At 54.5% G+C, this 16,442-nt stretch overlaps 1 protein-coding gene across 2 annotated transcripts; it reads left to right on the forward strand.

Moving 5' to 3' along the window:
• Positions 1 to 882: 882 nt before the first annotated feature.
• On the forward strand, positions 883 to 15,790 carry FBXO41 (F-box protein 41). Of its 2 annotated transcripts, none has more exons than XM_015863001.2 (13): positions 883 to 1,415; positions 3,755 to 4,675; positions 6,959 to 7,187; positions 7,742 to 7,821; positions 7,928 to 8,238; positions 8,400 to 8,641; positions 9,059 to 9,174; positions 9,369 to 9,521; positions 10,373 to 10,468; positions 10,739 to 10,857; positions 11,088 to 11,246; positions 11,683 to 11,798; positions 11,967 to 15,790. In XM_015863001.2, exons 2-13 carry the CDS (start codon positions 3,954 to 3,956, stop codon positions 12,027 to 12,029), a joined length of 2,406 nt encoding a protein of 801 aa, XP_015718487.1. In that variant the 5' UTR covers positions 883 to 1,415; positions 3,755 to 3,953; the 3' UTR covers positions 12,030 to 15,790. The 2 variants fall into 2 exon arrangements, 1 of the variants encoding a protein (XP_015718487.1); XR_004306908.1 differs by lacking the exon at positions 883 to 1,415 and having other exon boundaries at positions 3,954 to 4,675; positions 11,967 to 12,956; positions 13,072 to 15,790.
• The last annotated feature ends 652 nt before the right edge of the window (positions 15,791 to 16,442 follow it).

The raw sequence follows: 16,442 nt of genomic DNA on the forward strand, positions 1-16,442 counted from the left end.
TGGGGACAGGATGGGGCAGGTTGTACCCCAACCTTTCAGGGTTTCTTGGGGATGGGGATGGCTGCTTGTCCCTCAGAATTGTCTCCCCACACCATCTCCCCAAAGCTGTGTTCACAAGGAAAAGAACACCATGATGGGTGGCTTTGGCACCAAGGGCTAAATTGGGGTGCTTGGGACTGGAGGAGGAATAAGGCAAGGACTGCTGTGGGGTGCTTGGGGATAGATCAGGACCAAGCCGAGGTCCAAAATGGGGTTGGGACTAGATGATCTCTGAGATCTTCCAATGCAAAGCATTGTTTGATACTGGACCATGACCCAGGCCAGGACTCTACTAAGGACCATTCTATGACCAAGGTGGGTGTCTCAGTCTCTGGATCAGGACAAAGCTGGGCACTTGGGGACCAGACCAGCACCAAGTTGGGGAGCTCAGTGTTTGGCAACCAAGCCAGGATGCTCGGGGACCAAGTCAGGCTGTTTGGGGACCAGATTATGACCAAGCTGAGAAGCAGCCTGGATCACTCAGGTTCTGGATGGGGACCAAACCTGAGGACTATCTGGGAGTTTAGGTACCAAACACGGGGGCTTAGGAACCAGAGCAGGTCCAAGTCGAAGACCAAGCTGGGATGCTCAGGGGATGTTTCAGATGAAGCCATGTTCCTTGCACCCATGGATGGGGGATGCAGTGATGCAGATGCAAACGGCCACACACGCCCATGGGATGCTGCGGGAGGGGGGGTGCTGAGGGGCGATCCCAGGCGGGTGCTGCAGAGGGCAGGGAATGGATCTGGGGGGCAGAAGAGCGGAAGAGCGGGCAGAGGGGTTGTGGGTTGGGGAATGCGGGTGCCGCATGGCAGCGAAACCCGGCTGAGAGCCCGCAGTGTTCGTGGGGAGACAGGCAGAGGGAGCTGTGCGGGAGGAAAGCAGCAGCGAGCGGCTCTCCGAGCTGCAAAGGAGGAGGAGGCGGCGGCTGCGGGCGCTCCATCCCTCCATCCTCCCGACCCTCCTTCCTCCATCCCTCATCCCTCCATCCATCCCTCCGTCCTCCTCCCGCTCCCCGTGCGGAGCTCCCCCCCCTTGAGTCCCCGCTCTCTCCTCCCAGCGGGGCCTTCAGCCTCTGCCCTCCTCCTCCTCCTCTTCCTCCCGCCCCTCTCGCCCCCCTACAGATTCTCCCCCCCCCGCTCCCTCTCTTTCCCCGGCCCCATGGAGGTGCTGCTCGCGGGGAGCCGGAGGCCTGTGGCCCCACATCTCTCCTCCCCGACAAAGCCCTGAATCGCTCCGCAGCCGCAGCCTTTGTGCACCGGGGCGGGTGGGCGCTCCCCGAGCCTCCCCCACCACCACCACCCCCTCACTTATCCTCGAGGATAAGGGAAAAGGGAAAGAGATGCTGCCCTCGCCGGAGGAGCCCGGAGAAACAGGTATGGGGCAGAGGATGCTGCGCTGGGAGGGGGTGTTTTGTCCCCAAAGCGGGGGGGGAACGCGATGGGGACAAAGCTGGGAGGAGAGGGGGGACCCGCTGGTGGGATTCGGCCATCCTTGCTCCCACCCTGCCATCACTGCAGCCCTAAGGATCCTAAGGATGGGGACCGGCATCCTCCACCCTCCTTCCACCAAGCAGGTGGAGATGGATGGTCTCTATATTTGATTTCGTTTCGAGGTGGGGAAACGGGGAAAGAAGCCAAAAAAAATAAAAAAAAAAAAATAAGGCTAAACAATGCGAAGAAAGGCTCCATGATGGATCGCAGGTAGCAGCACCCGAGCAGCCCACAGCTGTGGGGTTTTCTGCCATCAATGCTCAGCTTAGGGGGGAGGAGAGGGGGGGAGGGAAGGAGAAGAGGGGGGGGGCTGCGGTCCCATTCAGTCTTTTATCGATCATTATTTTGGGGTGGGAAGAAGGAAGGTTTGTACGGACCCACGGCCATGCCCAGGGCTGGGACCATGCGGCGTTCAGAGCTGGATGGTGGTTCAGGGCTGGAGAACGCAAAGCAAAGCGAGGCGGGTTGGGTACCCCGGGAGACGCGGGCAGCAATCCAGGCCTGGAATATCAGCACTGCACGATGCTGTGGCCCCGGCCCTAAGGCAGAAAAGCGCTTTATCATCCCACAAAAGGCTCCCGATGGAAACCAAGTTCCTGTTGGCTTTGTGCTGGGTGGGCTCCGGCTCGTCCAGGCGGGGTTAACATGCAGAGATGCATTTTGTAACGACCCTAAAATACAAACCAGGCCAGCAGACGGCTGCAGGAGCAGCCAGGCAGCTCCATTCATCCTCCCAGCACATCTCTGGTTTATTATTATTATTATCTTTATTATTATTATTGCATGGATTTCTTTCCCTTCCTGATTTTACCCTATAAGAACAAAAAATGGTTTGGAAGGGTTGTGCTGAGCCATAGATGGCTCTGAGCCACCCTGGGGATGAGCATGGGTGATAGCTCAGTGCTGGATTCCCCCCCTCAAAGCTCCATGGTTTTGGGGTATTGAGGGGTTTTAGGGTGATGGGAATTACCCTTTATGGGATATGGAAGGTGATGTTCCCACCCTGGGTCCCCTCATTGCTCTGGGGTGGGGAACCACTTACAGTATCTCTTTGGGGTAGAAATAAACTGTTTTATTTCAAGCCTGAACTCCACTGCCAGGCCAGTGGTTTCATGCATGGTGATGTCCTGAAATCATTAAACCAAATTCCTTGAGAGAGGAGGAGGTGATAGCCTGGTGCTCCCAGCTCTGTGCTGTGTTGGTGGCTCGGTTTCAGCTGGCTTCTCCCATTTCCCATGGGCTTGGTTTCCCCTTATACCATGGAGGATTTGGGAGCATGGGATAACCCCATGGAGATCATCTCTACAGCACTGCAGCATGGGGGTCCCACAGTTCTGGAGGGGGTTTTGAGAGCCAAAACCTCATGGGGAGCAGGGATCCTTCATATGGGAATGTCCCATCTCCGTATCACATCTCTGGGGAGAGTCTGGGTGTTTATGTCCAGGCAGCAAAGAGGCCAAACCTGATGAGTCTGAGTTATTCTGGGGGGGAAATGGGATGGAGGAGCATCAGCTGTGCCTGTGGCTAAGAAGGAATGGGAGAAGGACAGCCCAGCACCCATGGGGTGATGCCATCACAGCTATGAAATGGTGACATCCCCAAGGCAGTGATGAGACTTAATGGTTGTGGTGAGGGGCTGAAGAAATAACTGTGGGAGACAAATCCTGATGTGAAGCTGCACGGGCTGATGTAAAAGGACTGGGTCACCCTGTGCTGGGAGATGAGACCCATCTGGACACAGGGATGCTCCTTGGACTGGAGATCCCTGGTACCACAGAGGCTTCCTGCAGCATGAAGGACATGAAACACCTCTCAGCAGCAAGCTAAGGGCTGATGGACAGAGATTTCCCATGGGTTGTCCACCTTCCCCATGACTGTGAACCCTCCCGATGGCTGTGAGCTTTCACAAGGGTTGTGCACCTTCCAAAGAGCTTTGGATTTTTCCAAGGGTTGTGCATGTGGATCTTCCCAAGGGTTGTGGGTCTTCCCAAAGGTTGGGGACCTTCCCAGGGTCTGGGAACTTTCCCAAGGGTTGGGGACCTTCCCAAAGGTTGGGGATCTTGCCAAAGGTTATGGCTCTTCCCAAGGGTTGTGGATCTCCCTGGGGTTGTGTATGAGTGGGAGAAACACAGAAGGGATGCAAACAGGGAACTGAGAAGGAACAAGGAAGGACTTTTGGGGACCCATCCTCCCCATGTCACTAACATCCCTCTCCCTTCCAGTGCCCAGCACCACCCGATGCTGACATCCCACAAGACTTGCTGGACTCCCTCTCCTGTCCCAGCACTCCCACCCCACCATGTGGAGCTGTGATCCCACCACCTCACGTTCCCCAACCCATTCTCCATCCCACCTGCCCGTCTGTCCCACGCCATGAGCAGAGCTGCACGGCTTCCCTTCATTGGGGCACGTAGGTGAGGGATGGCCTCGCTGGACCTGCCCTACAGATGTCCGCGGTGCGGGGAGCACAAGCGCTTCCGCAGCCTCTCCTCGCTGCGGGCACACCTGGAGTACAACCACACCTATGAGACCCTCTATGTCCTCTCCAAAACCAACAGCATCTGCGATGCTGCCGTCTTCCCGTTGGCCGCCGATGGGGCCTTGTTGACCCCGGCCACCCGTCGGGATTACTTTGAGAGCACCTCTTTCCAAGGCAAAGAGCAGCGCTTCTCCTGCGACCTCGTCCCCGCTGAGGAGTTGGAGCCGGCTCCATCCTCCTCCCCTTCACCTCGTTATGTCCACGAGATCGAGATCCCATTGACTGAGATCTTCACCCGGGGCAAAGCTGTGGCTCCGGCCCCAACGCCGCCAGCCGCTATGGATGCAGCCTACGAGGAAGGCTTGGCTCGCTTGAAGATCCGCGCCTTCGAGAAGCTGGAGGTGGACAAGAGGCTGGAGAAGCTGACGGAGGAGGTGGAGCAGAAGATCGCCTCGCAGGTGGGACGGCTCCAGGTGGAGTTGGATCGTAAGAGCTCAGAGCTGGAGAAAGCCAAGCAGGAAAGCTTGCGGCTCAGCAGGGAGAAGCAGGAGTTGGAGGACCGTGCATCCGAGCTGTCCCGCCAGGTGGATGTCAGCGTGGAGATGCTGGCCTCACTCAAGCAGGACCTGGTGCAGAAGGAGCAGGAGCTCACCCGCAAGCAGCAGTGAGTGCTTTGTTCCTTCTGTGTGCTGTGGGATGTGGGGAAATGAGTCCTGGTGGAGGGCTGCAAGGAGCCCAATGCTGTCACCAAGCAATGCCCATTAGCACCATCCCTCATTAGGGTTTGCATCTTCTTCCATGTAGGCAGCATCCATGTAGATCTGAGCTCCTCCATGTCCATGACCAAGCTGTCATGGGAGATAGTGTCCAAGAGCCACCAGAGTCCCAGTCCATGGCCAAACTGGGGATGCTCGTGACCATCCCACTGGAGATGCTTGTGGCCAACTGCAGGACATGGTGGTGGCTGTGCTGCTCCAATGGGTGTCCCCAAGATCCAAGCTGGGTCACCCCTTGGCCCCACAGTCATATTTATGGTCATGGTCATAAAGATGAAGGGGACACCATGGCCATGCCTAATTCAGGATTGTTCTGCCAGGAGGAGTCTGGTGTAACCTGAGCAGTAATACCTCAATTTGCTGTTTAAGACTGTGCCATTACCCTCTTCATTTTCATCCCATGTTGCCCATTCTCTTGTCACTCCAGTGCTGCTCCAGAGATTCCTCCAGTCAAGCTTGGGATCCTTTTGCACATCAGTGTCTCTCAACTAAACAGGACCTTGTTATAAAAGAGTTTCTTAGCAAAGCTGGAGGTCGTGGCAGTGTCTATAAAGTCAGTGAGAATCAGGTTAATGGAGGCAGTCACAGTTGTGCCGAACTGGGAGCACTGGTGGGATTCCTCAAGGATCTCAGTGTATTTGCACATTCATTAAGTGATTTTGACTCCAAAATAATGACTGTGGATAGGAAACAGAGCTCTTGTCTGTGGGATTTGTTGGTGTTAGGGATGGTCATGGGGTGCAGAGCAGGATGATGCCAGGTGCTGGATAAGGACAATAACTCTTGGTGAGGAGATTTAGGGGCTGCCATCAGCTGTCCCATGGGTGTTGTCCAGAGACATCTCTGGGGTTCAGATGAGGCTTATTTAGTTCACACACACTGTTGCCCCCTAAGAACCCAATGTATGCACCAAAGCCACCTCCTGGATTTGCATCCCCTTAGAGAAGTCCTCCTGCCCACCCACCATCCCATAGGTCTCCTATGGCCACAAGATCCCCCTGGCTTAAATGAATATTTCCAGGAGGATTTAATCATCTAGGAGGGAGGAAGTTTGTAGCACCCAGCGACATCCCAGAGCTCTTGGTGCTGGCTGGTGACGTCTATTGCTTGCAGCCTGTTTGCACCTCAGCTCTGCTGGCTTTGCTGAGGGTGTTTTTCCACCCGTTCCATGGGAATGAGAGATGCAGAGATAGACATCAGCATCTCCTTACACTGCCGGCCACGTGCCAGCACCCAGTTTGCTTTCCAAAGCTCTGGGGCACCTCGCCAGGAGCCTTCCCAAATTATTGCTGGTGAGCTCACTCTGCAAGCAGCAGGGTTAGGGGCAATTAATTGGTCATTAAGTGGTAGTTAATAATCGATGGCATGAATTGCATCTCTATGGACTGCCTCCTTCTTCCTCTTTGTGCTCTAGTTCAGTGTATGAGTGTGGCTGGGTGTATTTGTGTTTCTCTGGTGCTTCTGCATGTAAGTGTGGCTCTGTATGTGTGGGTGTGCTCAGCAGCTGTGCATCCCTGAGTGTGCAAACGTGCATCTATGGGGCACACGCATTTGCAGGGATGTGGTGGCAGTGTCTGATGCGTGTGTCTATAGGACTGAAGCAGCACCTCAACAAGGCAAACCTCACTTGCCTGGGCCCATCTATTGGCTCAAGGCTTCCAATCTCCTTCTAGTGAACACATTACTGACAGTGCCTACAAGGCTCTGCACCTTCTGGGCTTAACAGGGTATAAAGCTGAGCAGGATTCAGACTGCCCATAAGGTTTTCTCCTTAAGTCTGCCTTCCTCACATGAGGCACAGTACTATTCTCCATCATTATACTACACCATCACCATTACTGCTATGTCACCATCCACGATAGACTGTCACCATCCTTCTTGCTCTGCTCCATTACATGCCTGGCCCCAGTTCTAGCAGCAGGGGCTTGGGCTGTGCTGAGCATCCCAGCAGGGGCACTGGAGATGCTGAAACCTCCAAAATGAGGTGGTCACATCCATCCTGCATGCAAAAGCACCCCCTGATCCCCTGTGTGTCCAAATGAGCCCCAGATCATTGCGAGGTACATGAGCATCCCTGGCCAGATGCTGGGCCAGATGGAGATGCTCAGTGGGTTGAGTGGAAAAAGACCCATTGAGTGGGGATGAGCATCACCCACTGTCCCCTCTTGTAGGGAGGTGCTGCAGATCGACCAGTTCCTGAAGGAGACGGCCGCCCGCGAGGCCAACGCCAAGGTGCGTCTGCAGCACTTCATCGAGGAGCTGCTGGACCGGGCGGACCGGGCTGAGAAGCAGCTCCAGATCATCAGCAGCAGCTGTGGAACGACCCCCAATGGCAGTTTGGGACGCTGCATCACACCGGGTGCTAAGGCTGCCGGCCGACCGATACCCATGCGGGCACAGGCACGACCATGTGGCTTCTCTGGTGGATCTAAAGGGTTCAATGGGGAGGATGGGGGCACCCATGGGGATGGGGGAGATCATTAATGATCTTGGTTGGTGTATGGTTGTTACATGCAGTGAACACGGGCAAGGCATGAAGGATGATGCTGGAGATGCATTTGGGACAGCACAAAACATTGGATAAGAGGCGATGGCCTCCAAGTGCATCAGCAGAGCTTCAGGTTGAGTACTAAGAGTGGTGGGTACTGAAAGAGTGGTGGGTTAGGATTAGGGTTAGGGTTAGAGTTAGGGTTAGGGTTAGGATTAGGGTTAGGGTCAGGGTCAGGGCCAGGCTGCCTATGGAGGTGGGGGAGTCACCATCCCTGGAGGTGTTCCAGAACCATGGAGATGTGGCATTGAGGGACATGGTCAGTGGGCATAATGGGGAGGGGCTGGGGTTGGACTTCATCTTAGAGCTCTTTCCAACCTTAATGACTCCATGAGTCAGTCCGCCTGTGTTTCTCACGTCTGATGGATTTCTCCACGTTAGCTCCTTTCCTCCTCTATCTCTACAGAGAGAGCGGCACCCTGGGCTGGGGGCAGCCATGCATGGCCCCTATGCCATTCCCAACCAGCGCTCCTCCTCCAGCACTGGGTGAGTGCCCCGTATGGGTTTTTAATGGGATAAAGGGCACACGGGAAGGGGTCGTCCACCCTTGGGGATGACAATGAGCACTGATGTTGGATTTCACCAACCCCAGGGCTTCGAGCCGAGCCAAAGCAGTGTCACAGAGCTCGGGCTGCTACGACAGCGACAGCGCAGAGCCATGTCCCACCGATGACACTGCTGATGGGCATCCCTACGCGGCACGGGACGGCGGTCGGGGCTCGGGTCTGCGGCGTCAAGCCATCCAAAACTGGCACCGTCGGCCCTACCGCAACAGCACGGAGGGTGAGGAAGGTGATGTGTCCGACGTGGGATCCCGCACCACTGAGTCGGAGGCTGAGGGCTGGGATCCAGAGGTGCCTGGCATCGCCGCATCCCGGCCCGCTGGCAGCTGTCGGCTGACGGGTGAGAGTGCACTGGGGGGGCTCAAGGATGGGGAGGATGCATGGGGTGTGGGATGTCACTGTGATGAGCGATGGCAGTGAGCGTGGTTTTCGGTCGGCCTTTTCCTCAACTCCACGTGGAGCATCTCTTTGTCGATGGCACTGATGGCCCCTGTCCCACAGCCAGGTCTGAGGGGGCTGTGAGCAAAGGGGGCCGGCTGGAGAGGGGCAGCCCAGGCCACTCCAGTGAGGTGATCAGCCCTGAGATCCTCAAGATGCGGGCAGCGCTCTTCTGCATCTTCACCTACTTGGACACCAAGACCCTGCTGCGGGCGGCCGAGGTGTGCAAGGACTGGAAGTTCGTGGCCCGGCACCCGGCTGTGTGGACACGGGTGCTGCTGGAGAACGCCAGGGTCTCCTCCAAGGTATGGCAACAGGGGTGGCACAGTCTGGGGTGAGACCACAGAGGTTTCCTCCTTCCAGAAGGATGAAGCCATTCTCCTGGCTTGCGTTGTGTGTCCATGTGTGCAGGGTTGCTGGTGTCACCATCAAGGGGACATCGGTGTGTGCATGGATGGGTGCACTCATGAATGAGTGTTTGTGGCTGCAGGCTCACCTGTCTGCACATCTCCACGCTGTGCTCACATCCACCCACAGCTCTACACATGATTTAGTCCATGCATGCCCTTTTGTGTACATTTTCACCAAGTTATGGCAGAAACACCCATGTTTGCATGTGTCCACTGTGGGGTGTGCACAAAGGCCTCCCCTGAGAGCCAAGGGTGGGTGGTATGGGACATCACTAAGGATACCCCCCCATGACGGCCACCCCTGTCCCCCAGTTCCTGGCCATGCTGTCCCAATGGTGCACCCAGATGCACTCCCTCACCCTCCAAAACCTCAAGCCACGCCAGAGGGGGAAGAAGGAGAGCAAGGAGGACTACATGAAGAGCACGCGGTGAGTCCCCGCGGCCCCGGGCACCCCCAGCACCCATTCAGAGCTGATGATGTCCCATGAGCACCAATGTCCCCTCTCCACCGATGGCCATTTGCCACCCAAAGGTTCCCGCTGTGGGTTTTGGGCACCAACACCTGCGGGTCACATCACTCTCCATGGATTTCCAGCACCTGATCCTGCCTCCATCCTCGCAGGGGCTGCCTGGAAGCTGGGTTGGAGTCCCTACTGAAGGCGACGGGCAGCAACCTGCTGATCCTGCGCATCTCACACTGCCCCAACGTGCTGACCGACCGCTCGCTCTGGCTGGCCAGCTGCTACTGCCGGGCCCTGCAGGCTGTCACCTACCGGTAAGGATGGCCCTACATGGATCCCACAGTTCCCCACTGGGAGATGACAGGGAGTATCCCTGCAATGTGCTGGGACCCCTCTGGTGCCCTTTGCTGTCACCTAAGCCATTCTGAGGTTCTATGATGACTCTATGACTCCATCCTGAAAATAAGGAGTGGCTCTGCTATGGAATCACAAAGACCTGACTTGGACACCTTGCCCAATAGCAAGGACACAAGGTCCATGGCAGTGCCCAGGTCCTGGAGGATATCACAGACTGCTCCTCAGGCTTGGCCACTTCTCAAGGTCTTCTGAGTGTGCTCAGGGGGCTGCCTCATGTTGAACCAAGTGAGCTTGGCTGCAGCTCTTGTAACCCCACACTGTGAGACAGCCTGGTGCCACCAGGTTTAACCCAAAGATTCAGCCATTGCCCTTCCAAAGGTGTTAGAGCGAGTCCAAGCTCCTGGCACATCATTAACCTGTGATTCTGATTCATGCTCTAATTAACCCATCACACTCACAAGGGGCTCTTGGCAGGCACCTTCGGTGGAGGTGTGTGAAATGGTCACAGTAACACCCACCACTTATTTTTAGGCTTGTTTTCAGTTTCTAAGTAGGTCATTCCAAGTTAGGAAGTGTGGCCTCAGTCTTCAGGATGGAACAGTAAGGAGAAGCCTTAGTATAGCTCAGTGATCTCACAATAGCTGCCTCTGACATCAATCTTCAGGGCTTCTTTCTTGACACTGCACATCTGTAAGCACAATTCCCAATGGAAATGATTTGTTTTTGTTATAAATAATGACCAAATACAGCTTCTGGGGTAGCATCACTGCCAATTGGACCCACCAGGTGTGCTCTATGTCCATTGCAGGAGCTCTACAGACCCCGTGGGTCATGAAGTCATCTGGGCCCTTGGGGCAGGCTGCAGGGACATCATCTCTCTCCAGGTCGCACCCCTGCATCCCTGGTAAGAGTCACACTGGGGCTGGTGGGGTCTGTGCTGAGCATGGGGGGACCACTGGGCTGGGGAGAAATTGGGTGCCAGATCCACATTGGCTTTGTGGGATCCTTGTGAGTTGAACAACAACCCTGGAGATCAGTCTGGGATATGAGAAGCTCAGTCCTATCCCTTGCTGCAAAGATGGGGAGCTGTTGAGTAAAGACACCTCCTTCCCAAGACAGAAATGTTTTGAGGTGACCGAACATGGAACATCAAACACCTTTTTCCTCTCCCCAGCCAGCAGCCAACACGTTTCAGCAACCGCTGCCTTCAGATGATTGGGAGGTGCTGGCCTCACCTGCGGGCACTGGGCATTGGCGGGGCAGGCTGTGGTGTCCAGGGCCTGGCATCCTTAGGTAGGTGTCTCTCCTCCAATGGAGAAGGGAACCAAAGGGAGAAGGGAACCTTGCTGAGGGCACCTCTGGGAGATGCCCTACAATGATCTCAATAGACAAGTCCACTCTAATGACCATGGGTGGACTTCAATCCTCCTTGCTGCCCCCCATCCCTCCTAGCACCCCACTCCCATCAGCTGTCCCCAGCCCTTTTCCATTGGGTGCTGACAGTGGGCTCTTTGTCCTTCCAGCCCGAAACTGCATGAGGCTGCAGGTCCTGGAGCTGGACCACGTGGCAGAGATCAACCAAGAGGTTGCAGCAGAGATGTGTCGAGAAGGGCTGAAGGGGTTGGAGATGCTGGTGCTGACCTCCACACCCGTCACCCCCAAAGCCCTGCTGCACTTCAACAGTGAGTAGCTGTGCTGGTGGAAGAGGGATGCAGCGTTGCCCACTGACTAAAAGACCATTAGATAAAAAGATCTGGTGGGGCTTTCCAGCCGTACTGGGAGGAACACCCCTTTGACACTGGGAGGTGCTGGGAACTCTGTGGTTGAGGGTTTTTAAGGAGAGATTCAACACCCCTCTCTCGGGGGTGGATCATGAAGAACTGGGAGAACACCCATCTGGGTGGGATAAGGTTTCAAAAGGAAGAAGTGGGACTGATGAAAAGGGATAGGACAACTGGAATCTATCATGGAGGTGGGTCATCCATCAAGAGTGGGTCTACTCTGCCATCAGGTTGAGGTTTCCCCAAATATATAATGATGGGTTGTAGGTTAAATCCCAGATGTTGGGGAAGCTGTGCCCACAGTCATGGCAAATCCAGGTGGTGTCTTTGCTTCCAGGTGTGTGCCGGAACCTGAAGTCCATCGTCGTGCAGGTGGGCATTGTGGACTACTTCAAGGAGCCCCACAGTCCTGAAGCCAAGAAGATGTTTGAAGAAATGGTGAACAAACTCCAGGTAAAGGATGCACTGAGGCAGTCCTCCAAGGAACCAGGTCTGCATAGGATGTAGGTGGTGGGAATGGGACCCATTCCCATAGGCTGCATGCAAGATGTTCTCCCATTGCTGACCCCACATGAATGGTGCTGGCTCCCAAACCAACCCCACTCTCTGCTCCTCTTCCAGGCCCTGAGGAAAAGACCTGGCTTCTCCAAGATCCTACACATCAAGGTGGAAGGAGGCTGCTAGACCTTCAGGGAACCACAAAGCACATTCCCTCTCCTGCCCTGTGGAGCCAGAGGCCCTGCACAACCAAACCCACCACCGCTGCTCCTCCGCTGCCGTTGGAGCTCGGAGATGCCAGCCCCATGCACACAAAACCCCAAACTCTTGCAGGCCTTAGCGAGCAGCCGGCGCTCGCCCCAGGGCCGGCTCATGAACGTGTCACGGGCAAGAAGGTGCTACTTATAGAATCTTTCCAGCTGCCCAAAGGGGCAGGTCCATGCTGTTTCCCAGGAGGGAAGATGGCTTCGAACCCCATGGCTGCTCGTTGCCAAGGATCCTTGTTTGGGGAATGCCTTTTTCTTGGAACTCTCTTTTTTGGGGGGTTGTTTGTTGGCATGGAGGCTGAGGATGGTCCATCCCATCCCATGGGCTCTTTGCAGAGCGCTGTGCTCAGTGCAACACCACTGGAGTGTCCTTGTTCCTTCCATGGGCCGGTGGATGTGGGGTGGGAAGGGCCGTTCCTGCAGGGCTCCCATTCACTTTCATTTCATTTATTTGAGAGAGGAGCTCCCAAATGAGGATAAATGCTGCCCAGAACCAGCAGCCATCACAACACAAGCCCAGATGGCACAGCTGCATCCTGAGGCTGTAGGAGCCAGAGGACATTGGGAACAATAGTTGCTCTCCAGAGGTCTCCATTCTCTCCGCTCAACCCTTCTGCCAAGGCAATAAACCATCACATCCCACATCCTCGTCCACCAGGAAACATGGATCGCTCTCCTGTCCCCATCAACATCCACCACTTGCTCTCTGGAGCAAGTCATTTTATGGAGAGAGGAACTGGTGTGGGATTCACCTTTGTCAGCTCAATGGGCAGCTTGAAGGAGAAACCTTGGCCAAATTATCCTGACATCCAAGGCAGCTGGTTGAAGCACCAGCCCGACTGCCCTGGTAGAGCATGTCCTCAGCTTATTTTATTTCTGTTTTTTCCTTCTGGCTATCTTCTTCCTTTAAGGATGTAACCCCCTTCTCCCCCAAACATTCATCTTTTTTTTTTTTTCCAAAGGAAAAAAGGCTCTTGAAAGGCAACAAACAGGGTAAGGCATCTCCATCCTCTGCCCTGGTGAGAAGATGCCAAAGGTCCCCATGCCATGGGGAACACTTGTCAGAGCACTGCCAGCAGCACGGACATGTCCTTAACCTCAGCTCCCTGCCACCCCACGCCCCAACCAGGTGTGCTCGGAAGCTGGAAGAAGCCAACTGGGAAGAGAAGAACTGGGGAGGATTTTTCTCTTCTCCTGGGACACTGCTGAAGGTTTTGGTGCCTCTTGGCTACAGGGCTGCCCATGGAGCAAGTGTGGCTGGGAGGAGCCAGCTCTTCCCAGAGCATCTCCCTTCTGCTGGGTGATGGGCTGCCATGGAGCATCTATAGACTCATCCAGGTACCACCATCCTCAACCACATCATGAGCATCGGACCTCAGCCTGGAGCTCCCACCATGCTGGGAACCCACAGGAACCCTGAAAACACCCAAATCATTGAGGCTGGTGGTGGGCTGGGGGCAGCTGCTGCCTCTCCAACCCCAGAAGACCATTCCACCCACTCATCCCATCCACGCTGCCCCCACCCCCAAAGCAGGGTAGGGTTGCATGCCTTTTTTTGGCTGTAACCCCTGATTTGAAGCACCTGAAGTCTCCCACTGACAGCAGCCTTCCAGGAGAAGGCTGTTCCCTGTATGCACCAAACTTGGGAACCCAAAAACTGCCTGCAAGAAACTACCACATCCTGGGGACAAGACCCACCAGGGGTTGCCTCCACCCCAGGGAGGCCTGAGCACGCATATTCCACGGGCACAAGAAACAAGGGACGTCCTGACCAGCAAAAAAACACCAACCACCAAAGCTTTGGCCCCATGTGCCACTTTGTCACCATCCCACAAGCGTGGCCCCGGTGGAGGTATCGCCATTGGAAGCGGCGCAGAGACTTTGTGAAATCCCCTTCGAAGAAAACAAAGTAAGTATTTATTTCTATAAAAAACAAAGAAGGAAAAAATGAAAAAAAAAAAAGAAAAAAAATTTTAAAGGAAAATTATATACTCCGCATGTTTATACGCTCTATGCTTAAAGACTATCCCGAGTCTGTAGACTGTTTGCAGCCATGGAGCATCGGAGGGTGACTCGGCCACGTGTTGTGATGTCCCCACCTCCAAGTGCACGAGGGGTTTTGTCACAGCAGGACAACCTCACCCCACCTCGGTGCTGAGATCAGACCAAGCCATCCACCTTTCCTCGGTACCTTCCCAAAAAGCCACGTTTTTACCAAAATCTGAACAAGTTCAACACTCTGAAGATGGAAAATGAGCTTTTTCTCCACTTTTCTCAGTGCCTGGGTTTGGTTGCCTCCCTTCCTCCTCCTCCTCCTCTTTCTCAGCTGGGATGGAGGTGTCTGACATGGTGACAATGGTGGTAACGAGCCTCGTGTCCAGCCCTCAGTGTCCCCTCATTGCCCAGGTTGGTAATGGCAATTAGCTCATTAATGGCTCTGTATTCCTTCCACTCATTGATTCCCTGATGGTTCCCTCCCCATCCCACCAGCGTGGCCCCACTGGGTGCCCATGGCCATGGGTTTCACCACCACATCAGCTCAACCCCATACCAGACCCTAGAGAAGCCCCACTGGGGCTCTGCAATGACAATCGCCAGCAAATCCAGAGGCCCAGGGCAAGAAAAGGCAGTGATCAGCTTTAGCTTGGAGTCCTGGCAGCTTCCCAGAGTTTGGAGGAGCTTGCTTTCTTTTCTTGCCCAAAGTTCTTCCATAGCCAACATTAGCAGCATTCTCCCTCTCCTGAACTTTGGGGCTGGACAGGGGTCTCAAGAGGAACAACACCAGCAAAGTTTGGGGGGCAAATCCATCCCAAATCCATGTTTTTCTGCCTCCCTCATGTGTTGGGTTTTGTGTGCACCCATCAAAGAACTGGCAGCACGGAGCCATAGCTGGGTTGGTTCCATCCAAGGATTTCAACGATCAAGCAAACAAGGCAGGTAGCAAAGGAAAAACATCCCATACGTTGACAGGGCTCACAGGTCGCAAGGCACAGGAATTACGTGGCCAAAAAGGTCTGAATTAGGTTTAAACAAACCAAAAATAGCCACGAGAAATGTTGATGAAGGCTCCTCTCAATGCAGTTCTTTCAGCTCTAAGAGGAGCCAAGATGAAGTTGGCAACGTGGGAGCTTGTGTGTGATCATTTTGGGTTGAAAACCTGCAGGTTCGGGTGGAGTGAAGCATTTGGGAGCCGGTGCCAAATGACAAAATGCTTTAAAAAGAACTAAAGAACGGGGAGCAGGGTGATGTTAGCAGCTGGAAATGGCTTGTTGCAAACCAAAGCGCAGCAGGATGGTAGCATGAAGAGAACAGTGGCAACGAATGACTGCCACAAGGCAGCAAAGAGATGAGAGAACTGCCCAGAAGCAGGAAAATGGGGTTTTCTGATCCAGCCCCAGGCTGGGGCCGGGGACAGGCATGTGCAATGGTAGGAGTGGGTGGGATTGCTCTGGGGAGTGAGGCAGCAACGCACATTGCTTTGAGATAATCAGAGGACACACTCCCAGATAGGTATATCCCCAGAATGGCAATCGTTTCCCTCAAGCATTTCTCCTAGTGGCAACTCAGCCCTGGAGAGCCGTGTCCAAGGCGCTCTGCACAGCGTGTCCCCTCCTGGAAGGTAGCGAGTTGGCCTCTTAAGTTATTTTTTTAACTCTATATAATAAATCTAGGTCTATTTTAGTCTTTCGCAGCGATGTGCCAGTGTCTGGAGAACCAAACGTCCCTATCCCCCATCCCATGGTCACCCTGACCCCAATGCTGGAGGAGGGGACACGAGGGTGACCTTGGGGGCAGCAGGAGGTGACCCCCAAGGAGCTGCTGCAGCAGACCGTGGTTTTAGCACTTTGGTTGGTACTATCACCTGTAGACGCACTTTGATGTTGTTGCTTTGAAACTTTGCCGAGTGTAAACAATGTGTATTTAAAGAATTACAGGAAAAAAAAAAAAGAAGAAAAAAAGAAGGGTGTAAAGAGCTATTTTATCGTTCGGCGTTGAATAAAGGCACTCATGAATGAGGAGGGGGGGTCTTGGTTCACATGGGTGGCACAGTGAGCCACAGATCAGTGCACACCCTGAGCGCTCAGCAACAAACCAGGAAGGCCAAGTCCTCCTCCCAGCTCCCTTTCTGTTGAGGGCACCATCTCTGTTACAGAGCTCATGAAGTGAACTGAAATAGCACTGACCAGCATCAAATAGATGTAAATGGGAAGGTTGTGGGAGGTGGGGATGGTCTCTTCTCCTAATAGGTGGTGGGGTTAAGTTACACAAGGGGACATTCAGGTTGGAATTAGGCACATTTCTTCTTGGAACAAGCACTGGATGCTCAGGGAGT

Source organism: Coturnix japonica, chromosome 4, assembly GCF_001577835.2.
Source record: "Coturnix japonica isolate 7356 chromosome 4, Coturnix japonica 2.1, whole genome shotgun sequence".
Taxonomy (NCBI): Eukaryota; Metazoa; Chordata; class Aves; order Galliformes; family Phasianidae; genus Coturnix; species Coturnix japonica.